The sequence below is a fragment of the Cydia amplana genome, chromosome Z (assembly GCF_948474715.1).
Source record: "Cydia amplana chromosome Z, ilCydAmpl1.1, whole genome shotgun sequence".
NCBI lineage: Eukaryota > Metazoa > Arthropoda > Insecta > Lepidoptera > Tortricidae > Cydia > Cydia amplana.
Genome location: NC_086096.1, coordinates 32,480,336 through 32,506,028, shown reverse-complemented (window position 1 = coordinate 32,506,028; position 25,693 = coordinate 32,480,336). Strand labels below are relative to the sequence as shown.

At 37.0% G+C, this 25,693-nt stretch overlaps 1 protein-coding gene across 2 annotated transcripts; it reads right to left on the bottom strand.

The window, feature by feature from the left end:
• Positions 1-211: 211 nt before the first annotated feature.
• On the bottom strand, positions 212-23,867 carry LOC134661120 (anaphase-promoting complex subunit 15-like). Of its 2 annotated transcripts, none has more exons than XM_063517069.1 (4): positions 23,716-23,867; positions 23,408-23,522; positions 3,507-3,761; positions 212-445 (listed from the first exon to the last, which is right to left on the bottom strand). In XM_063517069.1, exons 1-4 carry the CDS (start codon positions 23,833-23,835, stop codon positions 285-287), a joined length of 651 nt encoding a protein of 216 aa, XP_063373139.1. In that variant the 5' UTR covers positions 23,836-23,867; the 3' UTR covers positions 212-284. The 2 variants fall into 2 exon arrangements, with proteins under 2 accessions (XP_063373139.1, XP_063373140.1); XM_063517070.1 differs by having other exon boundaries at positions 23,408-23,501.
• Positions 23,868-25,693: the final 1,826 nt, after the last annotated feature.

The window sequence follows — 25,693 nt, the reverse complement described above, 5'->3', positions numbered from 1 at the left end:
AGCAATTTTTTTGAGAGCCTTATTATAAAAGAATGGATTTCTATAGCTGCAATAAATGCAGTTTTTTTTTAAACAAGGACCTAAAACATTAACATGAGTGTAAAAAAAAATATAATTGATATTTTTTCCACATTTACCGAGCGGTTGAATTTTTGTCTTGTATACAAGACAGCGGCGCCAGTGTATCGTTCTATCGTTGTCTTGTATACATGCCAACGGCGGTCAAAGGGTTAAACTTAACACTCTTTCGTCCTTTTTATAAATCGGGATGAGTGAATTCCCGGCTACGGCCACAGAGTGCCCTGGTCAGACATGTTGGGTTCCGAGGAGTCGGTCAGGTCCAGGGTGCGCGGCTGCTCGCTGCGCGGCGGCGGGTAGCTCTGCTGCAGATCCTCCTCCTCGTCCTCGTCGTGAGATTCTTCTGATTCGTCAGACTCGTCGTTGCCTGAAAGTTAGTACACGTTAGCGCGAGCACTTGTAGTTTGTTATTTTCAAATTTTCAAGGCCATATTATGTAATTATGCAAGTTTTTGGGCTTAGTAGATTTCAAATACCTCGTAAATATTTATACTTAGGTATTTAAAAGACAAGTTTAGGTGCTCAAGGATAATGCCAGATTATACATAATTATAATAAAAACACTAACGGCGTTATTCATACACGTATGCTAAGTTAATCAGCTGATGTTCGTCGTTTGTCGAACTCGCCTCTCTTTGGCATAACGACAGATAGGGACAAACGACGATCATCAACTGATTAAGTTAGCAGCCGTTTATGAATAAGGCCATAAAAAGATAATTCCCTGTAAACACTGAAACGATTTCAAGCTAAGTATACAATTTTCTTCATAGTTAGATCTTTTTTTACAGTTTTTAACTGGTATGTATAGCTATGGTTGTGTAGCTAAAGTAAAACAATGAAATGTAAATATGATAAACCAAATTGTAGATCATGCTATTGAAAGTTCGATTAACACAATGCGAATCTATGGCATTTATTTCCAAGTCCAACTCATTATTCGTTTACGGGAGTTATAAACGTATTTATTTCTTACAGGTGGGCATGTAAAAAAAGATTTGCAAAGCAAGGCCATGTAAAGATTCCCAAGATCGAAAAACTAGGAAAGCCTAGGAAGTAGAAATCCTTCAGACTGTATGTATAATATAACAAATACGGTCACCCCTTACGTCCCTTACTAACTATGCCCTGATTAGGCTCGTATCATTTAACAAAATGTAAGTATCTAAATTCTAAACATTTACTAGTAAGTACCTAACGTAGTGGACCCTATAATGGACGTGGAACCGGTAATGGGACATAAAACCACAAATCCTCTAAAATAAGTATGTAAAAGTAGTTTATAAACACTGGCAATATTTTACCACAAATAAGAGTCATAGAGCTGTTTAAGTTTGACTTTTTATTAATTTCGGTTACTTTTTAAAAAATTGGCGCCAACCCAAAAGTTGTCGTGTCACTGGAAAAAATTACCAGTAAGAATTCTTAACAACTTCGCTAAGAGAGGTGAGTTCATATATTAAATTGTAATTAATTATTACTTGGTGTAAACTAGAATGTGTTTTGTTAATTGCATTTACCATGAGATAAGGTATACAACACACTATGTTGTGACTCTAGAGATGTATAAAAAATAGTGGTATTTTGCCCAATCCCATTATAGGAGCTGTAAAACTGCATACCTCCTATGATGGGACAATTTACATAATGATGCTTGCCATGGCGTAATTTCATGTTTAAACAATACAGAAGTATAATGTAGTTACGAACTATGTCAGGTCTCGTCGGACTTCGGATAATTTAATATCGTTTTAGGTACAAAATTTTATTTAACTTGCCCTGTTAGTTTTGTATGTTAGTTAGTGTGGCTCAAATCTTGGAAATGGCATTTGAGCCACTTTCGGATTTCCGATTGAGTTAAAATTTTGGATACGTATGCAAATCGGATGACAATGCAATATTATGATAACATGGAATTGATCTCATGATGGAGACAGGAGGTGGCCATAGGAACTCTGTGATAAACGCAACCTAATTGTGTTTGGGTTTGTTAGAATTGTCTCGATGAGTATTATAGTTGGCTGTCGAAAGAAAAATACATTCTTACATAAAAGCTTATACCAAAAATGACTAATAACTAGTTTTTTGCCAAAAACTTATTCCCTATTCCAATATCTTAAACTGATAGGGTATGTCCATTATAGGGGGCCCATTACTGGATCCACGTCCATTACCGGGGTTCCATTACTGGAGCTTTGGTGTCCATGACTGGAGAAAAAAAACATACTTTTAATTTATTAATTATGTGGAAACTAATTGCAGTATCTTTGATACAACACGCCTGAAACATGAAAGAAGGATAGGATATTCATCTTTTAACACGCTAAGCGGTAGAACTTTTACATGTATCAGGGAAATATCACAAATACTCCAAATTTGCTCTTAAATGTCCCATGACTGGTGCCGTTACTATACATACAGGCAAGCCAGCGTAACTGTAACAGCGTGATTATAAGAATATTAGGGGAATGGAAATGGTATGTTATTGAGAATATTACTTGAAAAAAAAATTACGCGTTTAAAGTAAGTGCAATCAGCAGCAGAAGTTGCTAAGCGGGCGAGGTTCAAAATGATCTTGACGCGACTCTATTGTTAAGAGAATAAGAGCGCGTCAAGGTAATTTTGAACACCTCGCCAGCTTAGCAACTTCTGCTGCTGACTATACTAGGTACCTATTTTCGTCGTTCCTGAATTTCCTGACAATAAATTTCGTGGTTACTTATTTTTATCGCGTTGTCCGGAACGATATGATTGGCCTTTACTATATAGCTTTAAAAATTAACATACATTTCCACAGGTACCCATTGTTTAAAAACCAAATAAAAAAACAAAATATTTCATAAAACGTAACTTTATTAAAACAGAATTATCAAAATAAATAGGTACAAATAAAAGTAATCAATGATGTATGTAAAAAAAATAACCAATTAACTTAAAATGTATACTAACAAAACCGGAAAACAAAAGTAGGTATAAATTGGGTAGTTCTACTAGTTATTACTTGTCATTCTGATCCGTTGTCCAGGGGACGCCATGTTTCTTTTTAGAAAAAAAATTGTACATATGTGACGTTTGTAAGAAGATATTAGATTATCCGCTGGTCATGCTTCTGTATTCGTTCATACCAAAGTACCTACCTGATTATTCTTAGGTTGGTTCCTGCGCATTTATATAAAAAGAAAGTCCTGTCAAATACAAATGTATCTGTTACAAAATTTTTGAAAATATATTATACCTTGCTCTCTCTAATGCTGAAGCATGACCAATCGCGAATGCAAGACAACATTAATAAAAATAAGGCGAAGCCAACAGTATTTCACATATTTCCATTTAAATCACAAAACTGGCAAATTTACCGATCGGTTTAGTTAGAGCTTCATAAATCGTAAATTTGCCAGTTAGATAAAGTCGGAAATTGCATTTCCTACCAGCGGCAGCACCACAACAAACGTTGTGGTCGTCATCACCCCAGTTTTCTGTTGACGGCGGCGAGTTGTCAGATTGTAAATCGTCATCAGAGTCGTCTCCGATTTTGTGCGTGTCTTGTTCGTTGTAGACGTTGCCAGCCTCGTCGTCGTGGCTAGAATCCTCGTGTATTCGCAACAAGTCCACATCGTGGTTCATGTTTGGAGGTTCTGGCTCCTCCTCTACTTCGTCTGAGTCTTCCACTATTTGGACTGAATCTGTTTTGGAGATAATTCTGCAAAGTTATATATTTAAAGTAGTATTAGTACATGTATTCCAAATATTTCATAGTATTTATAAATTTTATAATTAATAAAAAAAAACAGAAGCACATTTATAAAACAACCTACAGAGAAAATTCCTTTGCTTGATGTTGCTGGTCATATTTTATAGTCGACACTGCAGGTATAGAGTCCGTCTACGTTAAGTCCTAGGTGGGCCATTTTTTATTTCTTGTCGATTTTCATTTTTCGTTAGGATTTGATAAAACTTGGTGGATAGATAGCTCCCTATTTTGTACAATATTCATTAATACTACACCTTATAAAACAGGTACATACATACATTTTTTTGTCCCAAATTATAATAGTTATTTATAGTTCGTTTTTTTAGCATTAGAAAGAACTTGAAAGAAGGTAAGCAATTTTGACATGTCTTTTAATTGAAAAACACTTTTTTAAAATCAATAACTATTACGGGTTATTCCCACTACTGGGAATTTTTATTACCACTTTTACCACTGGTAAAAGGTGGGATTTTTTTTTCCCAGTAGTTACCACCAAAATATTGTTAGAGTTCAATACTAATAAAAACAGTATAAATAGTTTAGTATAAATGTAGCGTGCTGTAATAAATAATTATGTGTCAGTTAGTGATTCAGTAAACTGCTTTAAAAGTGATCAAAAATATTAAAACAGTTTTTCCGGTATAAGTGTAAACACTAAAATAGAAGAGTCTCATTCTAATTAAGTAGAAATTAACTTATTATCCGGTTAAAATTTGTCTTATTAACTGAATTGAATTACATATTTATACAAACGAATAAACAAATCAGTCAAAAACCGACAGAACTGATTTCGTTTTATTATAAGTATTATAACACGACGCAGAGCTAGAATATGTAGGTATTCATAATTTGTAGTGAGGCTAAATAAGTAAAGGGCATGGTTGTTAATAAAACCGCTGACTGGTCGGACTAAGCAGCGTAGGCTCGCATTCCAATTACGATCGTGTAGTACATCGCTCGGTCATGTTACGCTGGTTGACTCGATAGCTTAAACACCCACGCTAGCGGGATGGTAATAACACTCTACCAGAGGGGCAACAGTACTAACTTTTCGTTTGTTTTATGTAATTCAATTTACAGTTAATAAGATAAATTTAACCCGGATAATAAGTTAATTTCTACTTAACTAGAATTACTCTTCTATTTTAGTGTTTACAGTTATACCGGTAAAACTGTTTTAATATTTTTGATCACTTTTAAAGCAGTTTACTGAATCACTAACTGACACATAATTATTTATTACAGCACGCTACATGTATACTAAACTATTTATACTGTTTTTATTAGTATTGAATTCTAACAATATTTTGGTGGTAACTACGGTGAAATAGTTATTTGTACAACAAGTGATCAAAGTTTGATATTTCTTCGAGTGCTTATTTTGAGTCCCGTGCAAGCGAAAGATTCTATAATAGATTCACGAGCGTAGGGAGTGAATCTAATTTAGAATCTTGAGCGTAGTAAGGGACTCAAAAGCGCACGAGATGTAAATAACTTTGATCTCGTGTAGTACACAACATTTTTCACCTCAGCGCAGTGAGAACATACCTATTAGACAACTTGAAAAATGTAATCCTTCTTCATCACTTAATACCTGCACTCATGTTTTCTTAAGATATACAAACAATTAAGTTTAATTACCGCAATGGAACACAAAAACAAAACGTAATAATAAATTCCATTAAAATAATATAGAAATAACAAACATTAACTGACACTTCAATCGACAACTTTTTTTGTAAAAAAATCTTTGTAAGATACGGTCCGAATTGCGGATACGTACTATTTGTCAACTATGGTAGACATTCTTAAAAGTAAAATAATTAATTTTGCGTGATGATCTGTGTATTTTTTGAGTTCGTTATTTTAATTGTACAATAAAATACCTAAAATATAGTATTTTATCAGTTTTTATCAAATCTTAAACTTTATTTTTATTTATTAATTATTAAGAATTCATACTCATACGTGGTTTGGAACGATGCGGTCTGAAGTTTTTCGGGGGTCTATTATAAACCGTGAATATACTGTTGAATGTCGTTTTAACTTTTTTTTGTCTGTTTCTTTCTGCTAACAGTGTGAAAGGGACAGAGATAATAGAACCCATGTATTTCTAACTTTTATTAGACCCCGCATGTTGAAATGACATTTGACTTTAAAGGTCACTTGAATGTCATTTTGTCTCACTTAGTGAGCAAAATCGCATTTTGCTCACTGTTTTTAAGAATCAAAGTACCCTTGTTCGAGCTGCTGAGGTGAAAAAAAAAATTCCTACCTTTTACCACCAAGCCGAGTTGCTGGTAACTAGTGGGATTTTTTTTCCCAGTAGTTACCAGTGGTAAAAGATGGGAAAAAAATTCCCAGTAGTTACCACTGGTAAGAACTTGGTGGTAACTAGTGGAAATAACCCGTAATAGTTATTGATTTAACTTTAAGTTAGTAAAGACACATCAAGATTGTTTACCTTATAATATATATTTCGACTATTATCTAATTTTATCAAAATTTGACAAAACAATAAAAATTGCCCAGGTACAGTGCCATCAGATACATCGGATCGGCCAAGGCACTCACAAATATTTGAACACGCCTGTATTATCAAGGCGTTAGGTTAGAGTGTATGTTCAGATATTTTTGAGACTGTACGTTGTGGTACAGCGCACAGCCATACCTAGATGGCCACTGCCAAATCCACGCAGACTTAGCGTAGACCAACTCTAAATTTGTATTCCGATAACTTATTATGACATGTCTAATTAATGTTAGGGTTAGGATACTGAATCAAGTAAGGTGTATCAAGCGCTTTAGGGACCTACATCACGTGAAAATTTGGGTTATTCCCACCTTTTACCACTGGTAACTACTGGGAAAAATTATTCTAAGTAGTTACCACCAATTAGCTTTAGTGGTAACTACTGGAAATTGTTATTCCCAGTAGGTACCACCTAAATGTTGTTAGAGTTCAATACAAAAACAGTCTAAATAGTATGGTATAAATATAGAGTGATTTAATAAATAATTATAAGTCGATTAGTGTTTTAGTAAACTGCCTTACAAGTGACCAAAATATTGAAACAGTTTAACCGGTACTAGTACAAAAACTATAATATATGTAAGGATAAGTTTAACCCTTTAACCGCCAGAGTCTGATATATAAGATATTACATATCCAGCTCATTTCGCCACAGTCTGATAAATAAGACATAGATCTGATTTGGTTTTTACAGCACATTTATAACTCCCGTAACTATGCCAACCTTACTCTGCGTGGTACAATTACTGTCAGTGGCGACACGAGCACGCTCGATCAAAAATTTCTGGCGGTTAAAAGGTTAATAATCCATTTACATTATTTTTCAAGTGATTTTATTAGGTAATTCAAAATCACACTACTGGGAATGTACATAGTTACCAGTGGTAAAAGGTGGGAAAAAATCCCAGTAGTTACCACTGGCATGGACTAACCTATAGGACCCGCAATCGCCATTTTGAGTAGCGTGACTTTATATTTAGTTCCCAAAAGTATAGCAGATGTCTCTAGTAGTGTCAAATGTTGCAATAAGTGTGATTCTGTATCAATGCCATGTGACGGGTTGGAATGACAACTATCGTCATGCTCTCGTCTTGCCTCAATGTTGATAATATATTTCGTGAGATGGTGCTTCGACCATACCCCGTACTGAATTCGTTTCATTTGACGCATTTTTTTTTGGATGTTTGATATTAAAAAAATATAAATATATTCATTCATATAAAATATAAATATAATAGCATTAGCGATGTCTTACTAATTTTAATAACTCGTAATACATTTTTCTGTCACATAATATTAATGTTACCGACGCGCGGTAACACGATACATTACATTTATAGTACATTATTGCAGAGGCCGGGAAAGAGCAATTCGTGGATGAGTTTCGATTTTGTCGGACGACGCGAAGCGGAGTCCGACAAAGAAGACGAATCCACGAATTGCTATTCCTGCCGAGGCATATATAGTGCTTTTCTCCAAACATGCGAGGAAATAAGCTCAAATAATAATTATTTAAGCATCAAGCATCACTCAAATCGAACCTTCACATCAAGAATGTCAAAAACAATTCCCCTCTAATTAATTTTTAAAAGTTAAAGGCACAAACTTATTCGGCCATTCAGTACCATTCAATATTCGTTCATTCAATATAATTGTGCAATATAGTTGGTCAAACCAATTTGTCAGTTAGTAAGAACCAGGAAAACTATACCCATCCTATTCTTTTGGGTGCTAGTACTAGAGTAAGACAAAGATAGTATGATTCTCTCTGTCTATGTTTGAAATGAGATAGTCCTTTGACAAACTATAAAAGCTTTAATATTAACACGGATTTAGATCCTTAAAAAATATATAAAAATAATCTTTGATTTTATTAAGCAGTATTCGCACGATCAGACACGAGCACAACGGTCTTGTAAGAACGAGACATGAAAGGCTTACTATCTCACTCTATCCTATAGCTTGAAATGATAGCTGATCGGGTCGTGTAGACGCGGCTCGCGGCTATAATAATTGGCTGTTTACGTTTTTTATTTTTAAAAAGTAAAAAACACTACAGTAATAAGTTATTACTGTAGTGTTTTTTTACTTCCCGTCCGCTAGAAAAGGACAGCGATAGTTTGATTTTTTTAAATTAGAGTTTGACAATAACGAAGATCTTCCCGTACTATTTTTGCTACAATAAGGTGAACATTTCCGAGCATATTGGAGAAAAGTATTTTTACCTATTTGTAATATATTTGATAAAGTTCTATTTTTTTATTGACATATTTATTTACACTGGGTACCATGACAACCTCAAATATTATACTCAACATATGTAACAAGTGCGAGTTGGACTCGCGCACGGAGGGTTCCGCACCATCAACGCGGCCAAGTGCGAGTCGGACTCGCCCATGAAGGGTTCCGTATTTAGGCGATTTATGACGTATTAAAAAAAAAACTACTTGCTAGATCTCGTTCAAACCAATTTTCGGTGGAAGTTTACATGGTAATGTACATCATATATTTTTTTTAGTTTTATCATTCTCTTATTTTAGAAGTTAGGGGGGGGGGGGACACACATTTTACCACTTTGGAAGTGTCTCTCGCGCAAACTATTCAGTTTAGAAAAAAATGATATTAGGAACCTCAATATCATTTTTGAAGACCTATCCATAGATACCCCATACGTATGGGTTTGATGAAAAAAAAATTTTTGAGTTTCAGTTCGAAGTATGGGGAACCCCAAAAATTAATTGTTATTTTTCTATTTTTGTGTGAAAATCTTAATGCGGTTCACAGAATACATCTACTTACCAAGTTTCAACAGTATAGTTCTTATAGTTTCGGAGAAAAGTGGCTGTGACATACGGACGGACAGACAGACGGACAGACAGACAGACATGACGAATCTATAAGGGTTCCGTTTTTTGCCATTTGGCTACGGAACCCTAAAAATAGAGCAAAACAAGCAAAAAACGGTCACCCATCCAAGTACTGACCCCGCCCGACGTTGCTTAACTTCGGTCAAAAATCACGTTTGTTGTATGGGAGCCCCACTTAAATCTTTATTTTATTCTGTTTTTAGTATTTGTTGTTATAGCGGCAACAGAAATACATCATCTGTGAAAATTTCAACTGTCTAGCTATCACGGTTCGTGAGATACAGCCTGGTGACAGACGGACGGACGGACAGCGGAGTCTTAGTAATAGGGTCCCGTTTTTACCCTTTGGGTACGGAACCCTAAAAAGGTAAGTAATGCATAAAGGCGTATCCAGACTAGTCAATTTTTCGCCAGTCTGATAAAATTCTCCGATCGAATCAGGCCGAGCGGACGCAAATACCAATTTGATTCCCCGATCAAATAAGCAGGTGCGGACACAAAAATGCCAATTTTCACAGTAATTATCTATGGAATGCAAATTGGTGATTTAATTTGTGTACCTACGTGTGGATGCTAAATGAGATTGGCCAATTAGTGGGTATCCAGACGGGACTGATCAAATCAGTCGATTTGTTCAGGAAAATATTTGGCCAATCTTATCTTGCCTAGCGTCCACACGTACAGAAATTAAATCACCAATTTGCATTCTACTATGAAATTTGTCATTTTTGTGTCCGCACCTGCTGATGTGATCGGGGAATCAAATTGGTATTTGCGTCCGCACGGCCTGATTCGACACGAGAATTTGATCAGATTGTAAAAAGTACGTACAGATCCTAGCATTCCATAGATACTAGCTTCGAAAATTGGCATTTTTGTGTCCGCACCTCCTGATTTGATCGGGCAATCGAATCAGTGAGCCAAATTGCCGTTTGCGTCCGCACCTCCTGATTCGATTCCCTTCCCTTCCAGATTGGTGAAAAATTGACTAATCTGGATACGCCTTTACGTATTTGACGTATCAAAGATATCTTTGAAAAATCGAATATAGGTATAGATCAGTAAATAGGAACAAAAAAAACTATACTCATCCTTTTCTTTTGGGTGATAGTACTAGTGTAAGACAAAGATAGTATGACTCTCTGTCCTAGCGAGCGCAACTTTGAGATATTCTGTCAGAAAACTTTCAAACGTGAAGTAAGTAAACATCGTAATAATTTCAATGAAATCTAATGATATTACAGTATAATTATTCGACATATTTGGACGACGGCTGTATTGACAATTACATTAGCATTGTGGTTTTCAGTTAAAATGAACGTGCTTCTGACGGGAACAGGGTTTTTCGTGCCATAACCCATGAAATTTGGTCGTTACCGGCACGTACTGGAGGTGCAAGACATCTGGCAAGGCGACAGGAGCTACATAATCAAAGCCCGAGTGGTTCGTCAAGCCTCTGTGACGGCGACAGCGTATAAGACAGCCTTAATTCGTAATATCAATCGTCATGTTACTAGAGTAACATGCGATTGTTTATAACAAAAGTGGCAAATTCAAGCAGCATTGCAGCACTAATTTACTACATCAATCATGAAGAGAGTTCCACCTAAACCAGCCAGGAACAAAAATGGGGCAAGCCGGTTGGACTGTAGCAAAGGGGGGGCTGGGACTTAGATTTTTTTTTGACAAAGTGGTGTCATTATGACACTATTTTTAAATGATTGTAATGTGTATATCACGTCAAAATAAGCATCTTTTATTGGAAAAACTTTTCTCTAAAATAAAAAATGGCCGAGTTAGACACCTCCAAAGATTGATATTTTTAAAGGGAGCTGGGACTTAGAAAATTTTCATTGAGAGTGGTGTCATTATGACATATATTTTAAATGATTTTAATGTATAGAACACATCGAAATAAGCAACTTTTACTTGGAAAACTTTTTACTAAAACTGAAAATGGCGGAGATAGAGCTTAAGGCAGGCCAGGCTTTTAAGGCAGGTCGGAGTAGGTACGACGACGAGCGAAGCGAGGAGGAGTGTTAGGTAGAACTGCGACCATACAGCGCGCGAGCCGAGCGAGCGAAGCGAGCGTGCCGCGGCAGCGGCCGGCGAAGCGCCAGAACCGACGTTTTTATAATAATACAATTTTACAAGTCCCAGCTCCCTTTAAAAACATCAATCTTTGGTCGCGTCTAACTCGGCCATTTTTTATTTTAGAGAAAAGTTTTTCCAATAAAAGATGCTTATTTTGACGTGATCTACACATTACAATCATTTAAAAATAGTGTCATAATGATACCACTTTGTCAAAAAAAATTCTAAGTCCCAGCCCCCCCTTTCGTACAGTCTGACCGGCAAGCCAAGTGTTCGACAATTTACGAACGAAAAGTATTCCAAAGGGAGATACTTCCACGAAATGTATCCTACATCAAAGAAACACAAGTGTGAACCTTTTCAGTTCGATGTCACAGATTTAAAGGAAGATTGTGCCTTGAAACGTGTACTGGAAGTTGCTGAAATAAATTGTACAGAAGATATTGAAATTTCCGTTAGCAAGGTTGTCGGAAAATTTAGTAGAACAGACTGATATTAATATTCAAAAAGAAGAATGTGTTACATGTCTTGAAAACTTTAGTATTTTTAGAAAAGAGTTTGATGTGTACAAAAGTGAAGCTAGACTAAAAAGTCATAGAAAAATTTTTTTTAGTCATAGAAAAAACATTAGAAAAACTTTTATGAAGCAAATGTTGCGTTGGCAGATAAAGACATTTTTAAATTCTGTAGTGACACAATAGAACAATCAATGTCTGAAGAGTGGTACTCGGCGAGGAGACTAAGAATTTCTTGTGTCGGAGTGATTGTTAGCAAAGATCAGCCTTGGTTGTGCACTAGTGTAGATGGTGTTGTTATATGCGATGAATGTGTCAGTGTTAGTAGAAGTTAAATGTCCTGTATGTTGTAAAAACCACCTATTGCAGATTTTGATAAACAAAAATGTAATGTCATAATGTGCAATATTCGCAGTTTGTGAATGATCAACCAGAATTAAAAAGAAGCAAACCATATTAACTTATACCCAAATCCAAGTGCAAATGTATGTCACTGGTATGACTATGTATGATCTCTTTATATATTCACCAAAAGGTAGTTGTATAGTAAGAGTAGACAGAGACAAAGACTTTATTAAAGCAGCAATTTTAATAAGTGAATAATTTTACTTCGCTCATTATCTACGGCTCTTGTATTCTACAAGAACAAACCAAACTTTGAGTGAGAAAAACCAGCCAAAGCGTAGTTTTACAGAAAAAATATAATCAATACAATGTTAGGTAATTAACTTTTCAAATAGTAGTATGTAGTAGTAGTATTAAGTAAAATAATATGTTTAAATGTTGTTAACTCAAAATGTTTATTACTGTTTTTTTTATATGTATAGTAAAGCTGAATATTGCAGTATCACGCTTTGTGAAAATTTGCAATACGCATACCTAGCTGGAAGGCCTGTAAGTAAGGAACTCAACATTTTTATATCTTAGAATCCTAGCATACCTAAATATTAACCTGACCTTATTTGATTGTTTTTGTTTTGTTTTAATAATCTTTAGCTTTAGACTATGTTTGATTCTGATGTATGTATTGTCCCTACCACATAAGCGTTTTGGCATCCTTAGCTGTAAGTTTATGCATGTGACTGAAATAAAGGAATATGACTAATGGTATGTACAGTAGATTTCATAAATATGTATGCATTTCTTAACCTTAATCCATTGTACTTGACTTGACTGTACATTAGACTTATAAAAATGTTGATCAGTCCAGTGCTTGGACATATTAAACCCTAACCTGACTGACACATTTTCATAGGTCCACGGGCCCATGTTATAAATATGTGGTGGTCAATGCCTGTGGTTCCTTATGCTCCATGTGCATAAGGGTCCTTCAGGCATGAAAAGTCACATAATATTTACAGGTTTTATGTGTGAAATAAAAACAAATTTAAATAAAAATGCAATGTTTTAATAGCTTTTTAAATAATGTAAATATTGTAAAAATAACTGTTGTTTTATTTGTTTGAAAATATAGGTGGTTGCAGGTTTACTAGTACCCAACAATTAACCTTTTAACCGTCAGCAATTTTTGATCGAGCGTGCTCGTGTCACCACCGACAGTAATTGTACCACGCAGAGTAAGGTTGGCATAGTTACGGGAGTTATAAATGTGCTGTAAAAACCAAATCAGATCTTTATCTTATTCATCAGACTGTGGCGAGATGAGCTGGATATGTAATGTCTTATATATCAGACTCTGGCGGTTAAAGGGTTAAAAATGTAATATATCATCAATATGATAAAATAACATACTAGAACAAATTAAATTATTTTTAGAAAATATTTTAATTTGTTATTATTTTGAGTAGTCACACTACTATATAAATTATAAACTGAAATAAATGTCATATACTCAGAAAAAGTGACCCTAGCCTCTAGTGCCCCAGGCTGGAATCGAACCAGCGTCCTCTGCTATCGCGGCAGGTGCCTGTTACCTCTCGATCTCGGTCGGTGGTCTCTGTTTTTTTCTGAGTATATGACATTTATTTCAGTTTATGATAAAATACATTTACAGGAATTTTATGTAGTATCTGATAAATTATTAAGTGCTGCATTATTCTTTCGACATGAATTCTGACTCGAGCTATTTTATAAGTTGCATCGGTCACTTCCCTTGTAAATTCACCTTTATTCTGGAGAAAAGGTGGCATAATAATAGTCTATAGGTAAATTAAACAAAAGTCGTCTCCTTCACGATTTTCGTCGACATCTCTTCTAAATACCTAAAACTGGTATGGATGTGTTCCTCGTGGTCTGTAGAATACGAATTGACCGGTTTTAGTTTATGGAGGGGGGGACGTGTCGAAAAAAAGGGGGGATAGTGGGCGGCCGACCAGCATTGATATGTTCACATCTTGAGTCCTAGGGAGCGTTCAAGTATTACGTAACGAATTTGGGGGTGGGGGGGTTCTTGTAAAACGTTACGATGCGTTACAAAGGCGGGAGGGGGGGTTTAAACTACGCGTTACGTAACATTGTTTTTTAACCCTTCAGAACTTTTCGCCACTTTACGGTACTTTACGCAACATAATTGTGGCCTTTAGGGGGGTTACAGAAAAACGTTACGGCGCGTTACATGGGGGGGAGGGGGGGTCAAAAATGTCCAAAAATTGCGTTACGTAATACTTGAACGCTCTCCTATGGGACCGATCGGTTCGTGTGAGATGTCGTTTGAAAGAGTATTAAACGTGGTATTATTGTTTCATAATAACCGTAGTCATAACTGTAGTCGTTTACAAAATATTGTAAAATATATGATTTTTTACCGTGCATGGATGGCATAAGTACTGACAAAACATGCGTCTAACTCAATAAATTATAACTTTACCGCAATTTTTTTTACATGTTTCGGTGGCTGCCATTCCTCAACCCACCAACGGAGCGGCAGCTGACGTCCACGAGGATTCATCATACGTAGCCGTTAATTGGTCATGGAAACCTGTTCGTGGCTCGCGGTCTATAAGTTTTAATGGTGTATGATATTATATAACCAAGTCATAACGTAGCGGCAGCTGACGTCCACGAGGGCTCATCATATATGGCCGTTAACCAGTATACGAGTTTTCACCCGGGAGGCGATGACTGACGAAATTTGCGCCTGGCTCGGGGTCTATTATGTTTTTGGTAAGCTAATGAAATGTCTCGTATATTTTGTAATAAAATAATTGCGGTATAGTTGTAATTTATTGAGTTAGACGCATAGTTAATCATTTCATTACTTATGCCATCCATGCACGGTAAAAACTCAAATATTTTAAAATATTTTGTAATTGACTACAGTTATTATGAAACAATAATAGCACATTTAATACTCTTTCAAACGACACCTCACACGAACCGATCGGTCGCATAGGACTCAAGATGTGAACAAATGTGCTATTATCTATGAAAAGGGACTTTATTGCCGATGGCGCTTACGACACTGACATCGATAAGCAAAAAACGTAGTAGTTTAAAATTGGGGATTCTGGCACATGTTTAGTTGTTTTGATTCCCAATTTAGCAATTAAGTTTCTTTGAATACTGGAACATTCAATGTTGCTGTCTATCCAATGCGGAGGTAAATTTATGTTATGTGACGCTGATGAACTGATGAAGTCATGTTGTGTTAGAAAACTTAAATTGGATTTAAAGGTCCCTTTGTAGTTTTTTATAATTAACTCTTAAACGGTGGCCTGTAGCAAAAATGTTCTGATACATAAGTAATCTTCATAAAATTTTCTACATTAAATATTCCATACGCTTTTTCGCTAGGATCAATATTTAAAAAAAATATTTAAGGGAGAAAGTTAATTATAATCAATTGTTAATATTTTTTGTAAATAACTCGTAAACGGTGGCCTGTAGCGAAAAATGTTCTGATACATAAGTAATCTACATAAAATTTTCTACATTAAATATTCTGTACACTTTTTCGCTGGGATCAATATTTAAAAAAATATAAAAGGGAGAAAGTTAATTATAATCAATTGTTAATATTTTTTGTTAATAACTCGTAAACGGTGGCCTGTAGTAAAAAATGTTTTGAAACATAAGTAATCTACATCCAATTTTCTACATTAAATATTGTATAAAAAATTCGGTAGGTTCAATATTTAAAAAAATATTTAAGGGAGAAAGTTAATGGGGAAGTTAGTGCACTGAGTTGTCCCTTTTGTCCCAGGCGATGCCGCTTGACACAATTGTTCCTTGGATCATACTTAATTGATCTGAAGTCTTAACCTGGATATTAACTTTTGGCTTCCCTCCAAAAAGGGAGAGGAGAAAAGTGGTTCCGGCTGTACACTGCGCTCTGTTTGATATAAAACCGCAATCCGATGATTGATTGACATAATTGTTCTCCCAGAAGCAGGTTCGTGGGGTATTTGTCTTTGGTACGGTCGTATAGAGGGCGGCTGGGTCACCTCCATAAAATTCCGACTTTTGGTCTACCGCTTCCGGTCAGAAAAATGTTTGACGGCCCGGCCAAACGGTCGGATTTAGGTGGGAGGTGCTCGACCAAATGTCATATTTTACCCTGGCAGATTTTGACGCCGCCATTTTTTTTTTCAAAATGGCCGACTTTATTTTTTTATTTTTTCAAGTTTGTCCTAGCGCGCCGAAATTTTGGTCACGAAAAGTCGGGGTCCCCTAGATTCCTATGAAAAATTTTTTTTTTGTAAAATGTTTATTTGCGGAAAAACTGGGCACTTTTATTTTGTATGGTAACTTTTAAACGATGGATGATAGGTGGGGGGTGCTCGACCAAATAACATAGAGGGCCTCGAGGGAAATAAAACTGCATTGAAAAAAAATCAAACTGGCCGACTTTTTTTTTTTTAAATTTCAAGTTGCTCCGAGCGCACCGAGATTTGGCATGGCAGGAGGCCTACGGCCTTCGGCCCGCCGTTTCGCTTGTCTAAGCCACTTTTACTATTGGGTCGTGTTTAAGCTCCAACTTCCCCCTCTCGTGTAACGCTTCGGGTCTTCGGCTCTACGCGGAGCTCGGCCTTCGGCCTTCGCGAACCTCGACGCTTCGCCAACGCTCGCTTATCAAGACAGTTGACTTGGTAGAACGCTTGGAAGCGCTGCATTCACGCAGCTCGGTTTTCGGCCTCGCTTTAAATTACTGGGGGTTGTACGCTTGGGAGTCGGTGTGAAGGCTCCGGGCCTTTGGCCCTCCGCCGGGGTCGGCCTTCGGCCTCCCAGCCTGAAGCTCGCCCTTCGGGCTCGCTTAACACAGTTTTTGTATAGGATTTTGCTTGGTTCGTCATTCCCGCAGCTTGGCCTTCGGCCTCGCCTAAAATTACTGGGGGTAGGCCACGCTTGGACACTCGGGGTGAAGCTCCAGGCCTAACGGCCCTCCGCGGGGTCGGCCTTCGGCCTCCCAGCCTGAAGCTCGCCCTACGGGCTCGCTTAACCTACTTGGAAATTTGACTTTTGCCCGTGTCCGCCGCCATGTTGGACTTTTCCAAATAAATTTTTCACATAGTATTCTTGGGCCCCCAGGCTTGTCGCATCCAAATCTCAGCGCGCTCGGACTAACTTAAAAAAAAAAGGCCATTTTGAAAATTTTTAAATGCAGTTCCATTTTTCTCGAGGCCCTCTATGACATTTGGTCGAGCACCCCCCACCCATCTCGCACCGTTTAAAAGCTGCCATACAAAATAAAAATTACCATTTTTTCCGTCATCTTGGGTTTTATAAAAAAAAAAAAATTTATAGGAATCTAGAGGCCTCTATCTCCTGCCATGCCAAATCTCGGAGCGCTCGGACCAACTTGAAAAAATTAAAAAACAGTCGGCCATTTTGAATTTTTTTCAATGCAGTTTTATTTCCCTCGAGGCCCTCTATGACATTTGGTCGAGCACCCCCCACCTATCACGCACCGTTTAAAAGTTACCATACAAAATAAAAGTGCCCAGTTTTTCCGCAATTAAAACATTTTACAAATAATCTAGGGGACCCCAAGTTTCCGTGACCAAAATTTCAGCGCGCTAGGGCAAACTTGAAAAAATAAAAAATAAAAGTCTGCCATTTTGACAAAAAAATGGCGGCGTCAAAAACTGCCAGGGTACCTCTATGACATTTGGTCGAGCACCCCCCCCACCTAGGTCCGACCGTTTGGCCGGGCCGTCAAACATTTTTCTGACCGGAAGCGGTAGACCAAAAGTCGGAATTTTCTGGAGGTCACCCAGCCGCTCTCTATACGACCGTACCAAAGACAAATACCCCACGAACCTCCTGGGAGAACAATTATGTCAATCAATCATCGGATTGCGGCTTTATATCAAACAGAGCGCAGTGTACAGCCGGAACCACTTTTCTCCTCTCCCTTTTTGGGGGTAAGCCAAAAGTTAATATCCAGGTTAAGGCTTCACATCAATTAAGTATGATCAAAGGAACAATTGTGTCAAGCGGCATCGCCTGGGACAAAAGGGACAACTCAGTGCACTAACTTCCCCATTAACTTTCTCCCTTAAATATTTTTTTTAAACATTGAACCTACCGAATTTTTTTATAGAATATTTAATGTAGAAAATTGGATGTAGATTACTTATGTTTCGGAACATTTTTTGCTACAGGCCACCGTTTACGAGTTATTAACAAAAAATATTAACAATTGATTATAATTAACTTTCTCACTTAAATATTTTTTTAAATACTGATCCCAGCGAAAAAGTGTACAGAATATTTAATGTAGAAAATTTTATGTAGATTACTTATGTATCAGAACAGTTTTTGCTACAGGCCACCGTTTACGAGTTATTTACAAAAAATATTAACAATTGATTATAATTAACTTTCTCCCTTAAATATTTTTTTAAATATTGATCCCAGCGAAAAAGTGTACAGAATATTTAATGTAGAAAATTTTATGTAGATTACTTATGTATCAGAACATTTTTTGCTACAGGCCATCGTTTACGAGTTATTTACAAAAAATATTAACAATTGATTATAATTAACTTTCTCCCATAAATATTTTTTTAAATATTGATCCCAGCGAAAAAGTGTACAGAATATTTAATGTAGAAAATTTTATGTAGATTACTTATGTATCAGAACATGTTTTGCTACAGGCCACCGTTTACGAGTTATTTACAAAATTATTAACAATTGATTATAATTGACTTTCTCCCATAAATATTTTTTTAAATATTGAACCTACCGAATTTTTTTATAGAATATTTAATGTAGAAAATTGGATGTAGATTACTTATGTTTCAAACCATTTTTTGCTACAGGCCACCGTTTACGAGTTATTAACAAAAAATTGATTGATTAATTGTTTGATTATAATTAAGTTTCTCCCTTTTATATTTTTTTAAATATTGATCCCAGCGAAAAAGTGTACAGAATATTTAATGTAGAAAATTTTATGTAGATTACTTATGTATCAGAACATTTTTTGCTACAGGCCACCGTTTACAAAAAATATTAACAATTGATTATAATTAACTTTTTCCCTTAAATATTTTTTTAAATATTGATCCTAGCGAAAAAGCGTATAGAATATTTAATGTAGAAAATTTTATGAAGATTACTTATGTATCAGATCATTTTTGCTACAGGTCACCGTTTAAGCGTGCAACTTCATGTGATGTTGAATAAAACTTTTCTATGTCTATGTCTAAGAGTTATTTATAAAAAACTACAAAGGGACCTTTAAATCAGATTTAAGTTTTCTAACACAACATGACTGATCAGTCCATCAGCGTCACATAACATAAATTGACCTCCGCATTGGATAGACAGCAACATTGAATGTTCCAGTATTCAAAGAAACTTAATTGCTAAATTGGGAATCAAAACAACTAAACATGTGCCAGAATCCCCAATTTTAAACTACTACGTTTTTTGCTTATCGATGTCAGTGTCGTAAGCGCCATCGGCAATAAGCTCCCTTTTCATAGATAATAGCACAAATATCAATGATGGTCGGCCGACATCTTTGCCCCCCCCCCCCTTTTTTCGACCCGTCCCCCCCTCCATAAACCAAAACCGGTCAATTCGTATTCTAGAGATCACGAGGAACACATCCATACCAGTCTTAGGTATTTAGAAGAGATGTCGACGACTTTTCTCAAAACAGGCCGGTTTCCTCCAGTCTAAAAAAACAATTTCTTTTCCACTTTCATCAATTACATTCTTTATTGCCGGAAATCCCTTATCAGCCAAGACAATATCCCAATTTTTTAAGTAGTCTACTAATCCTGACTCGTTATTTGGGAGACACTTTTTCTTCCACCACATTCTTTTGACTTGAACGATATGAAGCCTCCCTGGAGTAATACCAATAAGCACTTTTGAGGTAAAACCCTTTTTATAGTGTGAGTAGCAATACACACGATTAGCAAAACTTGATGGTACTTCTATACTTGCTCTGTAGGTACTATAGGCAACTCTGTACTCTAGTGTTACTATACTCCGGACGGAAGCATTCTAGCCAAAAAACCAAATTTGATGTAACAGCTGCTACTTCTTCAACATACGGGCAGAATATTCTTGACACTGTTGTTCTATGAATACCGAACAAAACACTGAGTGCTGAAAATGTGACACCAAGTTTTATTTTCATCAAGAAAAGTAGAAGTCTATCTTTTTCGCTCACCATATAATTTATTTGTGTAGTTTTTAATAAAAAGTTGAAGTTGTTAAGAGTAACACCTGCAAGATCTACAAGCTGCGGCCGATTGCATAACAAATTACAACTTGCTACAACTAATATTACAAGCGGAACTCCTTTTCTAATTTAACTTATTAAATAAGGAGTTCCGGTTGTATTATTAGTTGTAGTTTGTTATGCAATCGGCCCCTGTTCGTTGGTTTTAATAAATTAAAATCCAGCAAAATATTTACTGTCAGTTATGGTGGCTAGATCCAGAGAAATACTTTTAGCAGTATTACAGACTTCGAGTTTTGTTATTTTAAAATGCTTAATAATCTTCGTACACTGGTACTGATATCTACATATTTCTGTTTGAACTTCGGCATCACGTTTTTTTACCATAAAATATGTACCTGTTGCACGTAAACGTCTTTCCTGGATTTTGTACACCTGTATACAGGTCCACTTGACATTCACTATCAATATTTTGAAGTCACACTAACACTATTTTCCAGCAATTCAAAGTCACTTGTATTAGTTGTATTAATAGCACTAACAGCTTCTATTTTTTCGCGTTTCTTCGTTCCATATAACGTTGGAACCTCGATATTGCCGCATTTTCGTCAATCCGTCTTGATTTGTCTCGATTCTTGGAACATAGCTGGGACTGGCTTGTTCATCACTTTCATCAGCCTTTCTACCAACAATAAAGTAAGCACTGCAAATTCTGTCGTCCGGTTTTGAGTGCCATCGGGACTATAACAAAATAATTCACCGTTAAAACTTGATACGTTTACAACATAAATCAAATTTTTGCGTATTTAAGGAAGGTATGATTTTAGAGGTTAGGTTAGGTGACTTACTTTTTTTCTCCTTACGGCAATTATCCATTTATTGCGTGTTCTTGTTTCCACACTACTTTTGGAAATCTATAAAATTTGCAGTCACTATTTCTGCTAGTGTTTACACAATTAACGACAACACATCTTGCTGTGAAGACCATTTTTATCTAAAACATATACATTTGATTGCTATCTGTGACAAAAAACGAAAGTCAGCCCTAATTATAATAATAACAACTAACTCACACAATGACACGTGTACAGATGCGCTGTTCACACATAGAAACGCAAATGATGCGGTAGTATACTCGGTCAACCAGATCTTGACAGTAGAAAAAGGCGGCAAATTTGAAAAATGTAGTCCCATAGAAAATTTGAATTTCGCGCCTTTTTTTACTGACAAGATTTGGTTGACCAGCTACCTAATATTAAAATTATTGCGCCATCTATCCATTCGTTTAAGAAAAACTAAGAACTACACCTTAACAACTACAACGTCTACAACTCTTCTAGTGGCAGCGCCCTCTTGCGGAATGGGCTACACAACCTACAGCCCGCTGAATGACCGACGCCATCTAAGTCTAATACAAAAAAAATGTTTTCTTCCGGGGTACGCTACTCAAAATGGCGATTGCGAGTCCTATAGGTTAGTCCATGCCACTGGTAACAACTTGGTGGTAACTAGTGGGAATATCCCGAAAAATTTTAGTGTGTTTTAATTATTGATCGAGGTTAATCTCTTTTGTAGGTGACTTATTAAACTTGCACACAATAGCTGTTTGCAAAAAGCATCTTTCTAGATAAACACCACTTACCGGCTCACATATGTTGGACATGGATATGGAGTCCGTCGACGAAACAGAAGTCGGGGGCCAAGTAACAGGTTCAATACGGTAGCATGAAACAAAAGCGGCAGACCATCGATTTAAGTTGGTTGGCAGAAACAATGGCTCAAGTTAAAATCGATTCAAGGCAAGACAGTAACAGTTGCCAGTCCTGTACGCGCTTGTTTTTTTTTAATTCTTGTGACTTACAAATAATGGCCATAGAAATAATAGATTACGCCTGTACGAAAATGTTAAAAGCCACTCAAAGCGTACCCAAGACAATTGACAATCTTTAACTAACTGATGTTAGTCCTGATGATCCTGATGGATCAAATATTTCTTGTTGTAATTCTGTCCCAACAGCCAGGGGACAACAGCAGCAGTTTGTTAGAAGAAATATTGCACCATATTCCACAAGCATGCTGTAGATGGTTTATTATGGAAAGAGCTTATACATAACTAGCAAAAAATGCAGTTTTGTTTTACTGGCGATAACGATTGACAATTGTGATTATAAAGCAATATGAAGTATAAAAACGAACAACCTGACATCACGGAAAAATAGCATAATAAACTTCACATTTACACACTAAAAATATTTTTTCCTTCCAAGTAATGATTAAGGTAACAATGCTTTTACCAAGTCACTGCCTTAAACAGTGTGCTGTAATCAATACACTTGTAAGCAGGGTCACTCTGTAATCCGTATATTTTTTTTTATTTTATAAGCCATACATCTTATGATTGACTCGGCATAATCCGTATATTTCTTAGACTTAAACCTTGCTTAATCTCAACAACTTCCCGGTACCTTAATGACTTCAATAAGTTCAATTTGGTGTAATTACATTGACAATGTGATAATATGCAAATATTGAGCTAATCTAATGATGGTAATTCAATGTGATAAATAAACTTTCATATTATGAAAAACGTGGGCTCAATTTTAACATCTGAAGTGAATGGGAAGATACAGTAGGCCATAAAAGCATTCATCAAGAACTTAATTTATGTTAAAAATAAACACCCACTGAGGTAAAGAAGAGACCTATACCTCTTAAGAGGGTTCTGGGGTGATTTTTTTATTCTTTACATATCGTATCGGCCCTAAAGCTACACTTTCAGTTTACATTGTTTAATTCTCCCTTGAGTAGGGAACTATGAAAGCACCTATGAGGCTGACATGTTAACCTAGAGTGGCCAAAGCCTCAATAAAAATCAGATTAAAAAAGAATAGTTGAAATATTTTGTAGGATGCGTTAAAGGTACATCTTTAAACTAAAAAGAGTGATATTAGTCAAAGAACTTACCCTCTTCCTCTTCCGATTCACACTCCTCCATGGGCTCCGGGTCGGCCTTCCCCAGCGGCGCCCGATCCTTGTATTGCTGCCCAACATTACTTAACTGTAACGAAATAAATTTAAACTACACCAAACAATATGCCGTGTTGTCGTTGTCTACTTACCAGGGTTTAACCCTTTGAACGCCAAGTCTCGCTAACCAAAATGGTCTCAAGTCCAAGGTGTTCGTTATTGATGTAGCTTCAATCATTGCCGTGACGGAATCTCCCGTCTTTGGCGGTCAAAAGGTTAATATAAACATGTGTCAATAAACATACCCAGTTCTGGTTTGATTGCTCCAAAGCCGTCAACTCTGCGTCTTCGTCGCAAGGGGTGTCTGCACTAAACCATTTCGAGTCGATGAAACGCGGTAGCGTTTCAGGAAATGGTATGTCCATTATTACAAAAGCTGTTTATTGTTATATAGTAGACCTCATTTAAAAAAAAGTAATAATCAATACGTATGCTAATGTATAAAATCCACTGATATCGTATATCGATCCAGTCAGCAAAGCTTGAATTATGATTCTTTTTAAAATATTTGACAGTTTAAGTAGGTGTTGCTGCTCTCAATATTCAATTTTTATAGACAGACCCTTTGATAGGCGGATTATAGCCAGTTTAAACTCTCGTACGCGGACTAGACTCTCGCACGAGCCACGAGACGAGCCGCGAGCCGCGCCACGAGACGCGAGTCCACCGCTTACACTCGCGTTTGGCTTGTCCTTCGGTTATAAACCTTATGCCGTGCCGTTAGTGTTTAAATTATATTAGCTGGACGAGCTTGCGAGCCACGAGACGAGCCGCGAGCCCACCGCTTACACTCGCGTCTCGTGGCGCGGCTCGCGGCTCGTCTCGTGGTCGTGGCTCTCGCGAGAGTCTATAGCCAATTTAGACTCTCGTGCGAGCCACGAGACGAGCCGCGAGCCGCGCCACGAGACGCGAGTCCACCGCTTACACTCGCGTTCGGCTTGTCATTCGGTTATAAACCTTATGCCGTGCCGTTAGTGTTTAAATTATATTAGCTCGACGAGCTTGCGAGCCACGAGACGAGCCGCAAGCCCACCGCTTACACTCTCGTCTCGTGGCTCGGCTCCAAAGAGTAGTATAATAAGAGTATAATATATGACTCGGCTCGCGGCTCGTCTCGTGGCTCGTGCGAGAGTTTAAATTGGCTATAATTTGCCTATGAGACAGACTCGCTATTTTCTCTGTGGTAATTATGCCGACTTCTTTGGCCGTTGGCCGTTGTAGCCGACAGGCCGACGCAAGGTCATGGTGTTGTCATGCTCACTACGATATCTTAGAAATAGGTAAAATCTTGGAGATAAAATGTGCACTGTAAATAGATATATACTTGGTCAACCAGATCTTGACAGTAGAAAAAGGCGGCAAATTTGAAAAATGTAGGCGCGAAGGGATATCGCCCCATAGAAACTTTGAATTTCGCGCCTTTTTTTACAAGATTTGCTTGACCATCATAGATGGAATTTTTAATGGTATTAAAAATCACTGTCAGTGACATATTAATTAATTACAAAATGATAATATATTTAGATTCACATGTCAATAAATTATGTAAATGCACATAACTAAACCAAATCTTGTCAGTAAAAAAAGGCGCGAAATTCAAAGTTTCTATGGGACGATATCCCTTCGCGCCTACATTTTTCAAATTTGCCGCCTTTTTCTACTGTCAAGATCTGGTTGACCAAGTATATAAATTAATGATGTGAACAATTTTATAATTCAACTAAATTAAGGAATTAATAATAAAAGATATAATTAAAATTACAATTACCTTCCGAGTAGGTGCTATAACTATTTAAATCTCTTGTGAACACTGTTGTGAAGATTATACTTTTACGCGTCTCGCGTTGAGAGTGAGGGCGATTATGAGTTCTAAGATATTATTAGTCGGATTTACTAATAGACCTACAGAGGGCCTACCGCGAACCACGTTCGACGTGTTGCCTCCCTGTCACACTTACGTACGAATTTACAAGTGCGACAGAGAGGCAACATGTCGAACGTGGTTCGCGGTAGGCCCGCTGGTCTATTTGACCTTACCCTGCAGGCGTAATTCACTTCGTGGTTACGCTGCGTCTTACGTAAGCGAACAACCCGCGAACGCGAAGCGGCGCGGCACGGCCGGCCCACGGCGTTCACGTTCGCAACGAGATCGCCCACGTAGGACACTTCTATAGGTATCCAAGTGTTGATTCACCCTGCGCCGCATCGCTCCGCTTCGCGTTC

Bases quoted from the DNA above. Each gene is read 5' to 3' on its own strand.
- LOC134661120 (XM_063517069.1), bottom strand. From the start codon at position 23,835: ATGGACATACCATTTCCTGAAACGCTACCGCGTTTCATCGACTCGAAA. The intron at 23,523-23,715 runs GTATGTTTATTG...TGTTTGGTGTAG, and splicing joins AGCAATCAAACCAGAACTGG to TTTAAATTTATTTCGTTACA. The intron at 446-3,506 runs GTAGGAAATGCA...ACTAACTTTCAG, and splicing joins TTGTTGTGGTGCTGCCGCTG to GCAACGACGAGTCTGACGAA.